The sequence below is a fragment of the Castor canadensis genome, chromosome 14 (genome assembly GCF_047511655.1).
Source record: "Castor canadensis chromosome 14, mCasCan1.hap1v2, whole genome shotgun sequence".
NCBI lineage: Eukaryota > Metazoa > Chordata > Mammalia > Rodentia > Castoridae > Castor > Castor canadensis.
This window is the reverse complement of record NC_133399.1, coordinates 89,969,036-89,986,011: the sequence shown is the minus strand read 5'-3', so window position 1 is coordinate 89,986,011 and position 16,976 is coordinate 89,969,036. Positions and strand designations below refer to the sequence as shown.

Here is a 16,976-nt window from a genome sequence, read left to right as displayed (position 1 = left end):
TGGAGGACTGAAGTTTAAAGCCAGTCCCAAGCAAAAAACATGAGACCCTATCCTGGAGGTATGGCTCAAGTGGTAGAGCACCTACCTAGTAAGTGTGAGGCCTTGAGTTCAAACTCAGTACTGCAAAGGAAGAGATGTAGGAGAGGAAGAAGAAAATGACAATTTTTTATCAGTTTTTTATTTCTCTGCCTTGGAATACACACTCTTGGGATACTCCCACTTGGATTCCATCCACCATGGTGTGAGATGCTGAGGTTACAGGCAGGGGCCAGGTGGAAGAGTACCGAGGAGCTGCCCTTCAATGTCCCAGATAACTTTCCAGCTAGCAGTGCCACCGGCCAGCCATCATGATTTTTACCTAGCCTGCTCAACCCCCTGAGGCCCTAGCACATGTCACATGAAGCAGACTCACCCAGTTCAGTCCAGTCAATGCACAGAATCATTAGACATAGGAAAAAAGTTGCTATTTTTATTTACCAAATTTTGGAGTGAGAAAGAGAACCAATGTGATATCCTCCTATCTCAAACTAGGATTTAAGGTTAGCCCAATTTAAAGTTAATAAAACAACTTTTATATTTCATTCTAGTTGTCCTTATTCTGAATGTTTGATTACACTGTCAGTTATTTAAAACCACGGATATAGTTCTGTTGTTTTTCCATGTGCCCCATGCTAATTAGCACATTCTAAGACACATGCAACTTTGATTACCTGAGACTGCCAAATGAACCACACACACAAAAATAATGGAAACTCACACACCAGATTTTTCTATAGAAAACAAATTTTAAAGATATAAGAAATTGGATTCAAACAGTATTAATAACCATCTTAAAGGGACTTGGCGTTTTCTACATAGGCATTTAATCTGGTTTATTTGAGCAATAGAATTAACTATCAATTAGGGATTTTTGTTTGTTTTTAAGATCAACCTGAAGTGCCAAATATTGTTAGAAGTACTGTCATCTGTCAGTAATTTACATGTGGGATTATAAAAGAAGAACAGCTTAAAGGGAAATTATTCTCTGAGTCAAACATAATAGATTCAACAGATAGGCACAGCAAAACTGATGGTCTATAACTGCACTGTGACAGCAGGGTTGAATATGTTTCTACTATATATTCTGCATGTACTTGACCAGGGAATTAATAGGTACACACATCCACTGTTAGTAATAATATCCTGTGAGTACTATATGCAAGACTATTTGCAATTATAACAATAATGAAGCTCAATTCAACTCAACGTTTGGATTTAGCGAATGAAATGACAGTATCTCTTTCATCCAGGGTTTATTTTTAAGGCACAAAGGAACTGCTATTCCTAAAATGTGAATGATTTCCACTTTCCAATTCCAAGTATACTTTTAAGAGTTTTGTCTTTACTTTTCCTATTATTAATAACTGTAGCTACCAGTCAGGAAATGTCCAATATACTTAAATAATTCTCCAAATTCCTTTCTTTGAGGACCAATCATCCCAATAAACCTCTCCCTGTTACATTGCTTTGCAGAATTCATATTTTTGTGTATTCTCATTACACATTCTTATTAAGAGAAGAGAGGTTAGAAAATAATGCAGAGTAAAAAGTGTACGTGTATGGGGGAGGAGAAATTAAATCCCAGGCTCTCTAAATTCTTGCATTGCACTTGTGTAAAATTTAAAGAAAATTGTTTTTATATAAAGGACACATTCAAAACATGTATTATATGTGTTTCACACTGTCTTGAAATGCAAGTGATCCACAAAACCAAATATTACAGCATAAAGCTTTTATTTATGCAGTTACACAATGAATATCTATTGTTCAAAGCCATCAAAAAATTATAATGTCCAGAGGTTAAAGTATAGCTCTTCACACTCAAACCTGTCTTTCCCAAGTGAGGCAGTTAAGGGAGAAAGAGTAGAAAGGAGAGGGAAAGGGAGGAAGACAAGAAAAGAAGCAAAGGAAGGAGAGATACAGTGAAGAGAAAGAGAGAAGGGGAAAAAAATACCACCGTCTGGAGTTCACAGTCTCAACCAGCCCAAGCATGTGGGGGCATCTTATTATCTAGGTTCTAACAAAGAAGTGACCACAGTGTTTCTTTTTGGCTCTAGACAGGTCAACACAGCTTGCACTACATGCACCTTTGTTGCCTTATGTAAGTCCCCATTATTTCAGGAGTCAGGAGTTCCTGATTCTGAAAGTACCCACTGCACACTGCTAGGCACGCTGGTCCCTTGGAGAGGCTGCCACAGGTTCCTGCGTGTGCGGTCAGGGGCGCTGGTGAATTAATATCTTAGGGAAGGGAGGATTCCCATCTGCCTGAGACTTATCTTGATCCCCAACGTTTTCTGGCCACCCATGGAGGAGTGTACCAGGTCAGAAAGGGACAAGTAGCCCATCCAGCGACAAGGAGAAGGGGATGCAGGCCTGCAAGGCGGGGGAGGAGCAAGGTGGCACTACCAGATCTTAACTGGGGCCCCTGCTGTTTGCAGACCCAAGTAGAGCTGCCTTGGGTCTCCATGGTGTCCTCTGGAAGCTACTACTGGAGAACCCTGATTCGCTTCAGGATCCTCCTTCTCCTTCCCCACTACGTACCTGGCCAGAGGGGCAGGACAAGCGGCCCAGGGGAACCCCTCTGGAGGGGACAGGTCCGGCTCGAGTCGCCCTCTGCCTCCTGCCGCCACCGCGCCTGCTTCGCCGAGCAGCCTCAGGCACCATGGAGGAAGCCCTGGCAAACCTGCCTCTATCAGGCGACTTTGCCTCTGGAATCTCTTTTGGGTGAGATCAGAAGGGAGCCGGTGTACCTGTGGGTCCGAGGTTGCCCTGAAAGAGAGGATATACGTAGTCTGGGAGCCCCAAATCCTTTCCCGGCTGCATCTTCGCCTTCCTCTTCTTCCTCGAGTCTGGGTTTGCTCCTACAGCATCTGGGAGCTGGGAGGCATTGCCCACCCCCTCCGGGCGGCCCGCCCTCCCCTCCCGGGCTCTGGGCTCCAGGCTCCCACAGTGGTAAGCACCAATATCGTCTCGGTGGAAGGCAGGCGACAGCCAGCGGGGAGCGAGCAGCCGGGGCGAGCACGGTGAATCCCCGCCTTCCGCTCATTCTCCTCGCGCCCTCACCCGCTGCCAAAGCTCAGCTCAGACTCGGGTCTCGCCGCCTTCCATCCTCCCGATTGACGTGAAGTGGAGATTTAGGATATTGCCCTTCATGTACTCGTGATGTTTCTCTGCGTTTGGTTCAGTTGCCGGAAAAGAATGGTAACATGAACAGCGGAGCTTGAGAGCGTCAGCGGAGGAAGGGGAAGAGATTGATGGGCAGAGCGCTTACTTCGCCGAGGATCTCATCCCCAGTCCTGCGCGAAGAAGGGACGTCGCGGCGTCTGCGCTTCCTGGCTGGACTCCACTGACATCTGTAGCCTCCAGGTTCTAAGGTCGCTAAGCCGCTGCCTGTAGAAGAGTGTTTAAACTGCACATGAAGACCCAGGAGTTTGGGGAGCTCTCTCCAAACACGACTTCTGCCCTGAACACTGTGTCTCTGCAGCCCAGTGGAGCTCTCTGGCAAGCTGGCTCCGGAGGGAGTTGAACTTGAGTTCAGGTGGGTTATCCCAAGGGTAGCACTGGAGATGTTTGGGGAAGACAAGGAAGGTGTGTTCCAATGTCAAAAGAGAACACTTTTCTTCCTGACACTTGATGGGGCCAAGCCACTCCCTCTCACTCAGTTCTGCTCCTAACCCTCTCCTCCCCAATCCAGACCTCCCACCCTAAGGGGGCAGGGTAAGGGTTGGGGGTAGGTTGGGGAAACAACAGCAAAAAAAAAACCCCAAAACCCACTTCCCATTTACTTAAGGATCTAGCATGCTATTGCCTTTTTCATAACTTACTATTAGTCTATAAAACGATCATATTTACTCCACTGCTTTATATTAATGGAGGTCAATAGGCTTAATGATTTCCTCGGTTGAGTCATTTATTTCTAAGCCAATAGATAATGCCTTCGTCATAGTTTTATGGGGGAAAAGTAACTATGCGTTTGTTCTGCAGATGGCCAACTCCCTCTGAATCGTGCAGATTGGCGCTGGGCACGCAACAAAAGTTTGTAGCTTCCCCTCACTTTCTGGTGCTTCACAGGGGAGAGGAGAGGACTTTGACATTAAACACGAGAAGCAGTCAGGGAACCACCTCTAACTTTTCTTCTCTGTTACCATTTGCAATGAAGAGGAAACAGAAGAGATTCCTGCAAATGACTTTGTTATTCATGGTGGCTTTAATTTTCCTGCCCAATATTGGTCTCTGGTCTCTGTACAAGGATAAGCACCTGGTGAAATCTACAGAGCCTGGGGAACAGCAGGTAAGTACCACCCACAGAAAAGATCCCAGGAAAAGATTGATTGGTAAACCATGCAACCCTTGCTTAGGCACATGAGGAAGTAAGTGTGGGATAGCCTGGGGTTTTCTTCCAAGTCTTTACAGAGCTGATTTTACAAGACTCTAGAGACTTTGGGCTTTAAGCAGGTAGTTGTTTTAAGACTGCAGCCAATGACATGGTGAGATGTAAAATAAAATACAAAAAAAAAAAAAAGAATAAGAGTTCAAGGGGAAGAAAAGTTATTCTTTCATAATTGATCTTAGTTTGATTTTAGCTTGAGGTAGATTAAAGGGATACACTTATTTTTGGAAGGTGGACGTTGGTTCTGTGCAAGTTCAATTACAGTGTTTGGTTTTTTGCCCTATGGTCTTGTTTGCAGGTCTATATTAAAATGAACTGATCCAAATAAAATCATGAAAATTTTGAAGTAGTTTTCAAAAACCAAGCTATAGTTTTCTATATTTTGGTTGTAATTTTTGCTTAGCAACGGGTTTTCACCTCCTGGAAACTTAAAGTCTCTCTTACATCTCTCCTGTTGCTAAGGTGGTGTGGTAGGGTATACTAGGAAGAGTTATTAAGAATATCCATTCAGTTTCCCAGTCTGGTGGTAACAGTTTGTTGTTAAAAGCTTCTTTCATATGGAAAACATTATGTAGTATGATAGATATGTTTTCTTTCTATCTAATATGTAATCCATTTGTATGTATATGGGTCATGACATAGCATGTACAAAATAATTGTCTTTCTTAGTGAACAAGAATGCAAAATTTCCTTCACAGAATATTGATGAAAAGATTGTTGAATTCCTTGCCTATTAATAAATAAAAAGTTTCTGTAATTAAACTTTTAACAATAGAATGCAGTCTTCTTCATGAAAATGATATGATGCTTTTCCAGTTAGTCCTGTAGCTCACCTTCAGCATTAATATTTTTAATTTCAAGGGTCATCACCCATACACTATGCACTTTCCATGCACAGGTGTGAAAGAGTCCATTTCTAGACAACAGCAATATATATTAATAGCAATTGAGTATTTATTCCTACACTTAACAAAATTTAATTTCCTTTTTACACAGTGAATGGATAGTTTTAAAATATATGATGTAATCTGCTTTTTCTTTATGACAAGAAATTTATTATCCTAAACTTTAAAGATAAATAGTTCCAATACATTTTTAGTGAAGAAAATTTTCATTTAGTTGTTGAAAAGAAGATGAGAACTTTGGATGTAAAACTTTTTCTCCCTATTTGGATAACTTATTTCTCCCAAATTTAATATAAAACAGGATTTTATCAACAGTAGTTGTCATAAAACCATATGTAAAATTTCCATATAAATGTTGGAAAAATAAGAAAAATGCATATGCTTTTCTCAGGTTTTGCTAATTCAATTAATAATATCCATCTGAATTATTTATTACTATAGCTAACATAAAACACTAATTAATCTTATTAACGAGGTCTTTACAACTTTCACATTGGCTCTATTGATTTTGACCCTTAATCAGAGCTATGTTTGTCCATTGGCATTAAAAAAATGTAGCAATTCAACTCTCTGACCTTCATTCTAATGTTCCAAGTGTTTTCCCTGTTTCTAGTTCTTCTACAGGGCAAATAAGGATGGTATGTGTAAGAAAGGCTTGGGTAACAAGAGAACAAGCTGTTTCTCAAAGTTTCTTACGCTGTAGAAAAAATGACTCAGACTGATAAATATGCTGTGACATAATTCTAGGGAAAACTTTTGAAATTAAGACATGAAGAAAGGGAGTGATGAGCCCTAAAACGAATGTTGATCATTTTCTTCAGTATTTTCAATCTAAGTAAATGGTTTTGCAACAAGCATATTAAAAACAATATGCTCATGTCATTATATAAGTTTTGGATTAATACAATTTATGAATATACTCAAAGATGAATTAAGCATACTTGACATTGTGATGTAATATTTTGCAAACATATCTACATTTCAGTAACAGTAAATTGACTAACCACATAGGATTTCCACTGAAGTATATAATTTGACTATTGAGTAATGTGTTTTTTAATTCAGCAATTTACTTTTAAAAGGTATTTTATGTCTAATTGCTAAATGTTCTTCAGAAACTACTTGTTACTATATTTATCTCCAGTGGTAAAAGACTGAATGTAGGGACAATGTGCTGATTGAAGCAATGACAGCAATAGTTACTAAATATATCCAAAACATGCCATGTGCCCATAGGACTGGTCTATTTTTACAGCTGTTGTGTGTAAAACTGCCAGTTATTGTAGGTTAAGTATGGCATGCTAGTGATCAGTAGAAGCTGAAAGACCTTCACTGTTTTAAATAATTTCAATATTACAGAGTATTATAGGAAAAATTTAATATATGGGAATTCAAAAATCATGGAATGGTTAATACTCTTTAAATATTCCTAATTTGTGCTTTACCAGATCACACCATTGAGTTTTTCTAACCACTATTAACTTATAGGAAAATATCAGAAAAAGTGAAGAAAACTCTATTTTCACAAAGTTTAATTTTAATAGATCCTTTAAAATCTATTAGATCATTCCAAATTAATTTTTTGTATTTATGATTGCTTCATTTAAATGCAACACTTATGATAATTCTGCATAATATTTTATATATTTTCACCATCTATAATGTGGAAAAGAAAATGAATTAAATAAAACTTTCCAAATTATTAATCTAAGGGTTTTATTATTTGGTTTTCCCTTTTTCCCTCTTAAAACCAGGAGATTGATAAAAGAGTTATAATAACACAATAAAATTAAAAATTTTCTATTGTTTGAGTATTGCACAATTGAAATGAAATAAATATGAACTTTTTGAGATTTTGAAGGTTCGTAACATTTTATAATTTTATTTATATGTGACTAAGTTATAATTGACATATTTTTATCTCTTTTGTTGTTATTAGTTTAAGTATCTCTTTTATGCTATCTAAATATATAGATGTATATTAAAAAGAATGTTGATTGTGAATAAGACATTTAACTGAGAGTGGTTTTTGTATGATTATTGTATACTAAATCTTACTTTCATTTTCTTTTAAACATAAGAATTGCTTCTCTTTTGCAGTATCAGTTGTGAGTAAATTAAAGTCAGTTACATATGTAGGTCTTAATTAAGCTGTACATGATATATCAAATAATGTAATATTTTAGAACAAAATTTCTGCCCTGGTATTACTATATTTCTCTTCCCAATCATTTATCCAAGTAGATGTAGAAAAACATCCCTAACGCTTTGTTTCCTTAAATACGTTAATAGATACACTCAAAAAATTTAAGTAACTATAATCTTAGTTTAGTCACTAAATTTAAAATAAAATTAGCTATAGCAATAATTCTGGACTATTGATAATATTAGGAGAATCTTGCAATTATTAAAATAAATTAGGTCAAAATTCTGAGTTAAAAATCCCAGAAATTTAATTCAGACATTCTAAGAATTATTCAGAATGATTTTAGAAGCTAAAAGTCTGGCTTGAATTTTCTATCACATTAAAAATAAACCTAGAAGCTAACTCTCTTTGAACTTGTGGGACTTTCTTTTTTTTTTTTTTAATTCTGAATTTCTATTTATAAAGTAGAGCTAGTCAAGCTTGTCACATAACGAGATGTGTAAAATCTACAGAGCTCACACTTTGGATGTGGAAAATATTGTAGTCTGATTCAACGTAAACTCTGCTTGACTGAAGTGTCATTTAACCCCCATTAAAAAATATCAAGTTTCTCCTGAATGATTCCTCAACATCTTTGTCTAACTCTTCTAGTGTTAATCAGCTCCCCACTTCAGGAGGGACTCTTTCATTTGACAGGGCACATTTTCCCCCTATGGCATTTTAAGCATGTTCTGTAGTATAAAAATGTCAGTTAATTGGTATGCAGAGTATGCAAACTGTCTTGTGCTTTCTTTTGTCATGCTCATCACTAAAGTGTGTGTTCCTTTCCCAGCAAACACCTTAGATATTGAAGAGCTAAGGACACCAAATAAAAATTAAGAGTTTTCTCTTCTGTACTCAGGATAGTATATTCTCAGCACACTAGATGTGAAATGATGCATTAGTTTGCGCCATACTGTTCTTAATTAGCTGTGATGTAGATTTTAAATTGGGGTTAGAAAGAACCTTTTCTTGAATTTATGTAAAATCCATTCAGAATCAGTACAGGATGGCACCACACAGACCACTGTAACAAGTGTGTTAATTATTTGCTGTGACCTAGTAGATCACTACATGATTAGTTCATCACACTGCCCCATGGGAGACAGAGTATGAAACAGTCTTCTGTTCACAGTCTGTTAAAGAAAAAAAATGAGATAGTTGTGTTTTTCCCCCCTGTTCATTCTTGAGTTACACAAGCTGTGTTGAAATGATTAGCCTTCTATAAGTTTTTCCTATAATAAGAACCAAATCAAGCTGCAATATATAGGGAAAGTGTGAAAAAGACTGAATGATTTAAGTGGTGCAAAGAAGAGGATTGAGTAAATTTCTTTTTTCCTTTCTTTTCTTAAAACTTAAGTCAGGAGTAGCCATATCAACCTTAAGGAAGTTTGCAACCATGTCTCTCCTTGTCACATTTTTATATAGGTGAAAATCAGCTAAGGGGTATAAAGAATAACCTTAATGGAGAAGCTATGGATTAAAATAAGGGAAAGACAGTCTGTCATGTAGGAGGCGTCTAGAATCAGATATGGATGTGCTCTGCACCTCAGTCATCCCCATTTGTCCCTTACATAACTTGCTGATGGGAAAGACTTTGAGGACAGGGTAGTTCAGACCTTTAAAACTACCTGATAAGGCCGCATTGCATGTTTGCAAAAGTTTTGTTATGGGACCAAAGGGGAAAAGGTACAAACTAATAGGAGGTTCTGGAGATCACAGCAAAAGTAAAAACAAACTATCAACTAGACATGTACTCTCCTTATAACTTCCATCTGTCACATCATAAAATAGAGATTGCTAAATTTTCTCAAAATGTAATTGTCATACTTAAATGGACAACATAAAAGAGCGAATAAAAATCATGTATGCCACTGAGAATAAATGTTATATAGGCACAAATGCACACCCAGCACATGTGCACACACACCCCAGCTTTATTTGAAGGTTGAAATGAAAGCTGGGCATGAAGGTGAGTGGTCTGATCTCAACTCCTGGGAGCAAGAGGTGGCAGGAGCCTGATTTGAGGCTGGGCTAGCCAAAAGCTTAAGCCCTATCTGAAAAAGTAAACTAAAACCAAAAATGACTGGTAGATAGCTTAAGTGTTAGAGTGCTTCCCTAGGAGGCATGAATCCCTGAGTTCAACTCCTAGTACCTTCAAAAAAGTAATGCTAAAGAATAATTAAAGGTTGAAAAAAAGGAGAGGGCTCTCTCAAAAGTTCAATTTTGCAATTATCTTCTCCATTACTAATATACTAATGTCTGTTACACCCACTAACAAGGTGGCATCAGAGGGTAAAAACAAACATATATTTTGGGGTCGTGATAAATTCATGGTAAATCACATCAACATTTTCTCTAATGTTTTGACTTTCGGGGTGGTTGCAAAAGAATGTGGGCCGGATTAGCAGAACTTTCAAATTAAATGTATTCATATTGCATATTCATCTAAGCAACACACATGTATGTACACTTAAACACATGGTCTCACTTTTAAAGAAAAATTAAATCCACCCAACTGTTTCATTTTCTATAATATTTTTAACTTCTGGAGCTTATTGCTTCTTTCATTGCTTTGAATTCACAATCAACTATTAGTCAAGTCTGGAGCACCATTTAAATGTTATTAATGTAATTCTAGGAAAGTATGAAAAAAGATAAAGGAAATGCATGTGTCACTAGAAATGCTTACATCTATTTAGCAAGTGTGAGAATCACCAGGGATTTAGTCTGCTAGAGGCATACAGATTATAAATAGGACAGTTCACAGTTATATTGTAATATAATTAACACAATTTTGATTGCCATAGAGTATGGTGGCAGTTACCAGCTATCTGTTGTAAAGAATGGTGGTATCTCTGTGAGGGGTGAGAAAGCTAATTTCCAATCATTTCATGTACCCCAAAACTCATGGAATGTCACTTAAACTTGAAGTCTTGAAAGTCAATGACAATTATTATAATGATTTTGAACATTTTTATCATATTAAAATGGCCAAATCATTAGGGCTGCCACCTAAATTTGAATGAGGTGAGTGGTCCTTCTCCTTATTTTTGACAAGTCTTCACAGAAGCAGAGTCTTAAATGAACTTAATTGGAAAAGAAATATCAGAATTTCCACAGTATCTTCTTCCTTTTACTAGGTTACTGTGTAATAAAATTATCTGGGTTCAAAATTTGGCCCTTATATTTAACACTTGTGACATTTGACACTTCATGGACTTCCCCAAAACCAGTTTTCCTTAAGGAGGGTGATATTCTTGTTATATTATAGTGACAGTTAAATGGTTAACATTTGACTAGCATATAACAAGTCTTCAGTGATATAAATTATTGTTATATGTATTGTATTTATGAGCAATCATTGCTGTTAGCAAGTTAATTATTATTAGTTGACTATTTATGGATAGTTTCTCTTTTGGAAGTATTGTCAAGACTAAAATGGAACAATAAAGCAATGGTATTGATGTGTTGAATCTGGTAGACTGGACAGTTGTATAAACAGAATGTAGAAAATAAAAGGGCTTTTTCAAAATTATCTTCTTTGTCTGATAATTAAGAACAGGTTATTGATTTTAACTTACATTTCATTTTATAGTTTATCACAAAAATTACTGAAATTCCTTTTTGATGTACTGTATTGAAAACTATTCAAAGTTGAAATTTTAATAGAGAAAAAATATGTATTTGCAGTGGCAAACCTCATTTACTATAAAAACAAAGCCTAGCTCTCACATATGTAATTTTTTTCTTTTTCTTCACACTAGCTGCAAATAAGAATTTGAGAGTTATTTTTGTTGTTTAAATCTCGGTTATGAAAATGATTGGATTATTCTGAAAAAAAAACAGTTAAAAAGTAGGTAGAAACTATCAAAATTATGCAGCTTCTTTAAAGAATTACTATTCTTTTGCTAGAGTTAGTGGGCAGATGAATTATATAGGATTGTGGCCTTTGTAAATGTCTATTAAATTGGAGAGAGAAAAGTAGTCTTCTTGATACAAAGAAACAGTCAGTGCACTGTGAATTTTTTCATGTGTCATATTCACTGAGCAAAGGAAGAGGAGGATGTCATCTCTACCTTCATTTTCACAGAGCATTAGTGAACTGCCTCCTCTTATAAAATCAGATGGGACTGGGATTAGACTAAAGAAGTTCAAATTCTTTAAATTCACATGTCGGCCTTAGCCTTTATAGAAATGTATGATTTTAGCAAGGTCACTATCTTTGAACTTCAGTCCCTCATATAGAAACACAGAGATTATCTCACAAAATTAGTTATGCAAATTAATTGGATTTATATATGTAAATTGCTTGGTGTGTAGAAAATAATTAAAGAAAGCTTAACAAATAGTAGTCTGTACATTTCAGGGGTTTTAGAATTCCATTAAGTATATTAAATAAGCTTAAATATCTACAAACTTAATAAAAATATAATAAAACATATAAGCTATATTGCTATCAATTTGTCTGTTTATGGTTGGTAAAGTATTTATTGGGCATGTATTTTATACATGATACTGTGCTAGACCCTGAGGGAAATAAAAGAAGCCATAAATCTGTTTTCAATTAGTTTACTATTAGTTAAGAAGGGCACATCCACATATATACTATGGAGCTAGATGAAATTCTTTTATAAGAAAGATAAGCTCAAGCTATTTAGAGTTTAGAAGAGTTAGAAAAAATGTTTGTGTAATATTTATACATCACCTCCTTCTGTGTACTTTTTGTATATTTACTGATTTAACCCTATGCATAATCCATTGATATAAGTTTAGCTAACTCAATTCACAGCTAAATAAGACACAAAGACAAAATTTAGGTCCATGTTCTCTGGATTGACAGGAAGAGGAAATAATCAACACTGAGTTAATGGTCACATAGTTTAAGGCAAATGAAGACTTCTGCAAAAATCTTAGATTTGGCAATTCATCCCTGAAACTCTGTTGACTTAGTTTAGCAGAGTTTTGAAAGTGTAAACAGAAGTTTTTAAAGATTAAATGCTAAGAATAAATATACAACTAAAATGTCTTATTTTTTAGAATGGAGAGATGTTGATAAATTCCTCTGTATGTGAGGTCCAGATGGTGGGTGATGGAGATAGTCAAGCAAAGAAAACAGACACAGAAAAGGTTGTTAAAACTTAAAAGGTTGATTTACATACCATACTTTTAAGTATTTGAGAGTTCTTCCTGGAAAAGAGGTCTGATATTTTCTTCATGCAACTACCATACTATTCTGGAGAGGTAATTAAAATTTTGTGAAGTATCTTCTGAAGCAATATAGATATATTACACATGAGTTAAATACATGATAGATAGTTAATTGAATTATTATTAATATAATATATATAATCCTATAATAAGAACTGAAAGCTATAATGCTGCAACTACTTTGTTAAGAAGTTATCAAAGCATCTGTCAAAATAAGTCCAGAAAATGACCAGCACAAAGGAAAAATAAGAGTAGACTTTAGTGTAGGAAGTGGGAATGGATGGGAGGATGGTAACATTGTTGCAAGAATGAGAACACTATGATATTCAGTTAGCAAGAACCTTAAGACAATGTGTTAATAACAAAAAGTAACAAAATGCTTATAATAAAATAATAATAAAATTAGAAGAGAAGGTCAATTTAATATTAGTAAACTTTTTTTTATTATTATTCATCTGTGCATACAAGGCTTGGGTCATTTCTCCCCCCTGCCCCCACCCCCTCCCTTACCACCCACTCCACCCTTTCCCTCTCCCCCCCAATACCCAGCAGAAACTATTTTGCCCTTATTTCTAATTTTGTTGAAGAGAGAGTATAAGCAATAATAGGAAGGAACAAGTGTTTTTGCTGGTTGAGATAAGGATAGCTATACAGGGCATTGACTCACATTGATTTCCTGTGCGTGGGTGTTACCTTCTAGGTTAATTCTTTTTGATCAAACCTTTTCTCTAGTTCCTGGTCCCCTTTTCCTATTGGCCTCAGTTGCTTTTAAGGTATCTGCTTTAGTTTCTCTGTATTAAGGGCAACAAATGCTAGCTAATTTTTTAGGTGTCTTACCTATCCTCACCCCTCCCTTGTGTGCTTTCACTTTTATCATGTGCTCAAAGTCCAATCTCATTGTTGTGTTTTCCCTTGATCTAATGTCCACATATGAGGGAGAACATACGATTTTTGGTCTTTTGGGCCAGGCTAACCTCACTCAGAATGATGTTCTCCAATTCCATCCATTTACCAGCGAATGATAACATTTCATTCTTCTTCATGGCTGCATAAAATTCCATTGTGTATAGATACCACATTTTCTTAATCCATTCATCAGTGGTGGATCATCTTGGCTGTTTCCATAACTTGACTATTGTGAATAGTGCCACAATAAACATGGGTGTGCAGGTGCCTCTGGAGTAACCTGTGTCACAGTTTTTTGGGTATATCCCCAAGAGTGGTATTGCTGGATCAAATGGTAGATCAATGTTTAGCTTTTTAAGTAGCCTCCAAATTTTTTTCCAGAGTGGTTGTACTAGTCTACATTCCCACCAACAGTGTAAGAGGGTTCCTTTTCCCCCGCATCCTCACCTACACCTGTTGTTGGTGGTGTTGTTAATGATGGCTATTCTAACAGGGATGAGGTGGAATCTTAGTGTGGTTTTAATTTGCATTTCCTTTATTGCTAGAGGTGGTGAGCATTTTTTCATGTGATTTTTTCGCCATTTGAATTTCTTCTTTTGAGAAAGTTCTGTTTAGTTCACTTGCCCATTTCTTTATTGGTTCATTAGTTTTGGGAGAATTTAGTTTTTTAAGTTCCCTATATATTCTGGTTATCAGTCCTTTTTCTGATGTATAACTGGCAAATATTTTCTCCCACTCTGTGGGTGTTCTCTTCAGTTTAGAGACCATTTCTCTTGATGAACAGAAGCTTTTTAGTTTTATGAGGTCCCATTTATCTATGCTATCTCTTAGTTGCTGTGCTGCTGGGGTTTCTTTGAGAAAGTTCTTACCTATACCTACTAACTCCAGAGTATTTCCTACTCTTTCCTGTATCAACGTTAGAGTTTGTGGTCTGATATTAAGATCATTGATCCATTTTGAGTTAATATTGGTATAGGGTGATATACATGGATCTAGTTTCAGTTTTTTGCAGACTGCTAACCAGTTTTCCCAGCTGTTTTTGTTGAAGAGGCTGCTTAGTAAACTTTAAGGTAACTTTTATTGAGCTTGAAACAATGTATCAATAGATACCAGCTACCTTTACATCCACACAACTAATCCATGATATCTGTAGTATAACTATTCTGTATTACACATGCAGATTTTTAAAAAGAAAACTTGCAAAAACCAAATAGTTATGATTCCACCAATATGAAGTGTTGAGACTATATAAAGCTCACTGTGTAATACAACTATATTAGCAATAGTTTATATCATTGAAGCCGGAGAAATTTTACGTAATAACTATGAAGTATGCACAATAGTTAAGGGTATGGAATGTAAACACATGTTCTAGTTTCAGCTTCACTTCTACTACTTAATTAGCTGTGTGGAAAGTTATTATCTTCCTTGTGCCTTAGACTTCCTATTTCTAAAATGGGCATTAAAATAATCCCTACTCCATTGGGTTGATATCAAAGTTAAATAAGTTAATATGCATAAGATGCTCAGAAAACTAGATGGTACATAGTAAGCAATTTAAAACATTAGCTATTATGTGAGCATTTTAGGCTTCTAGAAAATAGAGATTGGAAAAACACAGAAAACCTGGTCGTTTCTTTCATGAGACATAATGAATGTAATTCCCTTTTTGGATAAATGTTTGCACTTTTCAAAAGTTTTTTAAAAATTGTTTTGAATCACCTTCAGCTTCTTTTTATTTTCTCTTTTTTATTCTTGAGTAGCTCACGCAGAAAGTAATATGGTACTCAGTTTAAAAGCTTTTTATAACTTGAAGCTAGGGCCCATACAGCCCTACAAATCAGAGCAGACTAGACTCAATAGGGAAGTAAGCTATTTCTAGAATATGCAATCAGCAACCAATGCTACTTTGATGACCTCTACTTTATATTTTAGTTTGAGTCTCTCCACGTGGTATTAATTTCTGAATGCGTATTCTATTCTCAGGAAAAAAAAAACACAATCTCTTCTAAATTGTGTCATTCAGTCAGTCTAAACTTTCAAAGAAGTTTGGAAATGGCTTTTAGGGTTAAATATATATTAGTTCATAGCATTTGAGTTTTATCGTTATTCTACTGGTTGCTTCCAACAGTGAGGTAGAGCTGGGAAAATAAAAAATGATGCTGGTGGAAAGTACAATGTAGCATTGCAATAAAGGAAGGGTCTCTCACTCCCTCTTCTATGTGTCCAAGAAAAAAACAGGCTGGAAAGAAAAGATGGAAAGTTTTGCAAAACTAGATGGTGAAGGGGAATACAAATTCTTGTATTTGCCAGCTGGGTAAATTTTATCCTTTTATAGGTAGCCTAGAGAACAGTGCTAACTATGAACAGGACAACCCCCCTTGACCTCTGTAGAAATTTTTGAACTTTCTTTTGCAAGCTGAAGAAAATTACATTTTTTGGAAGATCCCTGGCATTCTAAGGCAAAGATCTTGAGTTTCAACATATGAAATGTGGATGGCAGATAAGTACCAGTGAAGCCAAAGGGGTCTATTGAAGCAAATGTACAAAGACAAGCAACTCTCCATCTCCTCACACCTTCTTCCTTCTGCTTCCCTGCTGAAAGCCCTTCCTTCTCCCCCTTTTCCTTTCACATTTTCATGAAAGAAAACAAAGGGATTTATTTGATCAGTAATTGGCCCAATGAATGGATAAAGGACTTGCAATTCTTTAAAACCATGAGTTTTTTCCATCATTATAAAGGTTCTGTTGAATGGTAACTGAATTTTCAATTATTGAAATGTGTGTGATGTGAGAAATATGTTTTTAGCTCAAGGCTTCTGCTGTTGCTCTTTGTTGTGTTTTGTGTATAAGAGTGGGAGCTGTCAGTTTATTCCAAACTATGCAATCAAAAAGTAAATATTGCTTGGTTGTGTCACCTCACCAAAAACAGATTTTGTAAGTTGAAAATACAAACTGGCATAGTGAAACCTGAACTACTCCTCTGCCCCAGAATGATTCTACAGTTCCCTATACAGCTTTCTTTCTTGTTTTCAAAGCTGCTTTTTCCAATCTTTCTTTTCTTCAGGTCTCCCATTTACCAACCCTGTTATCTGTTATTGTTCTCAACAGATAGCCTTGCCCAGTTCTTCAGGGAGAAAATGGAATTTTCCTACTGAGAGAGCCAAGGCTCACTGTCATAAAAGCAGAGAAAGTCCAGCATTTGCATGGGTGTTTTCCCAGTTGTCTACTTGCTTCCTGTTACTATGGGAAATCATCCTTAGCTTTAAGAAACATACAGACTCTCTAAGCAGAGTATGGAGAAGAACTTAGTTTACTAATTTCTACATGTCATTTCCCT

At 36.2% G+C, this 16,976-nt stretch overlaps 1 protein-coding gene across 1 annotated transcript in view; it reads left to right on the top strand.

Annotated features, from left to right (window-relative positions):
• The first annotated feature begins 2,243 nt into the window (after positions 1-2,243).
• The window catches only part of Galntl6 (polypeptide N-acetylgalactosaminyltransferase like 6), a 1,137,834-nt gene continuing 1,123,101 nt past the window's right edge, over positions 2,244-16,976 (top strand). Inside the window, exons 1-2 of the mRNA XM_074054979.1 lie at positions 2,244-3,577; positions 4,024-4,330. Of these exons, the coding sequence (XP_073911080.1) occupies positions 4,193-4,330 (138 nt within the window). The 5' untranslated portion in view covers positions 2,244-3,577; positions 4,024-4,192. The remainder of the gene's footprint in view (positions 3,578-4,023; positions 4,331-16,976) is intronic.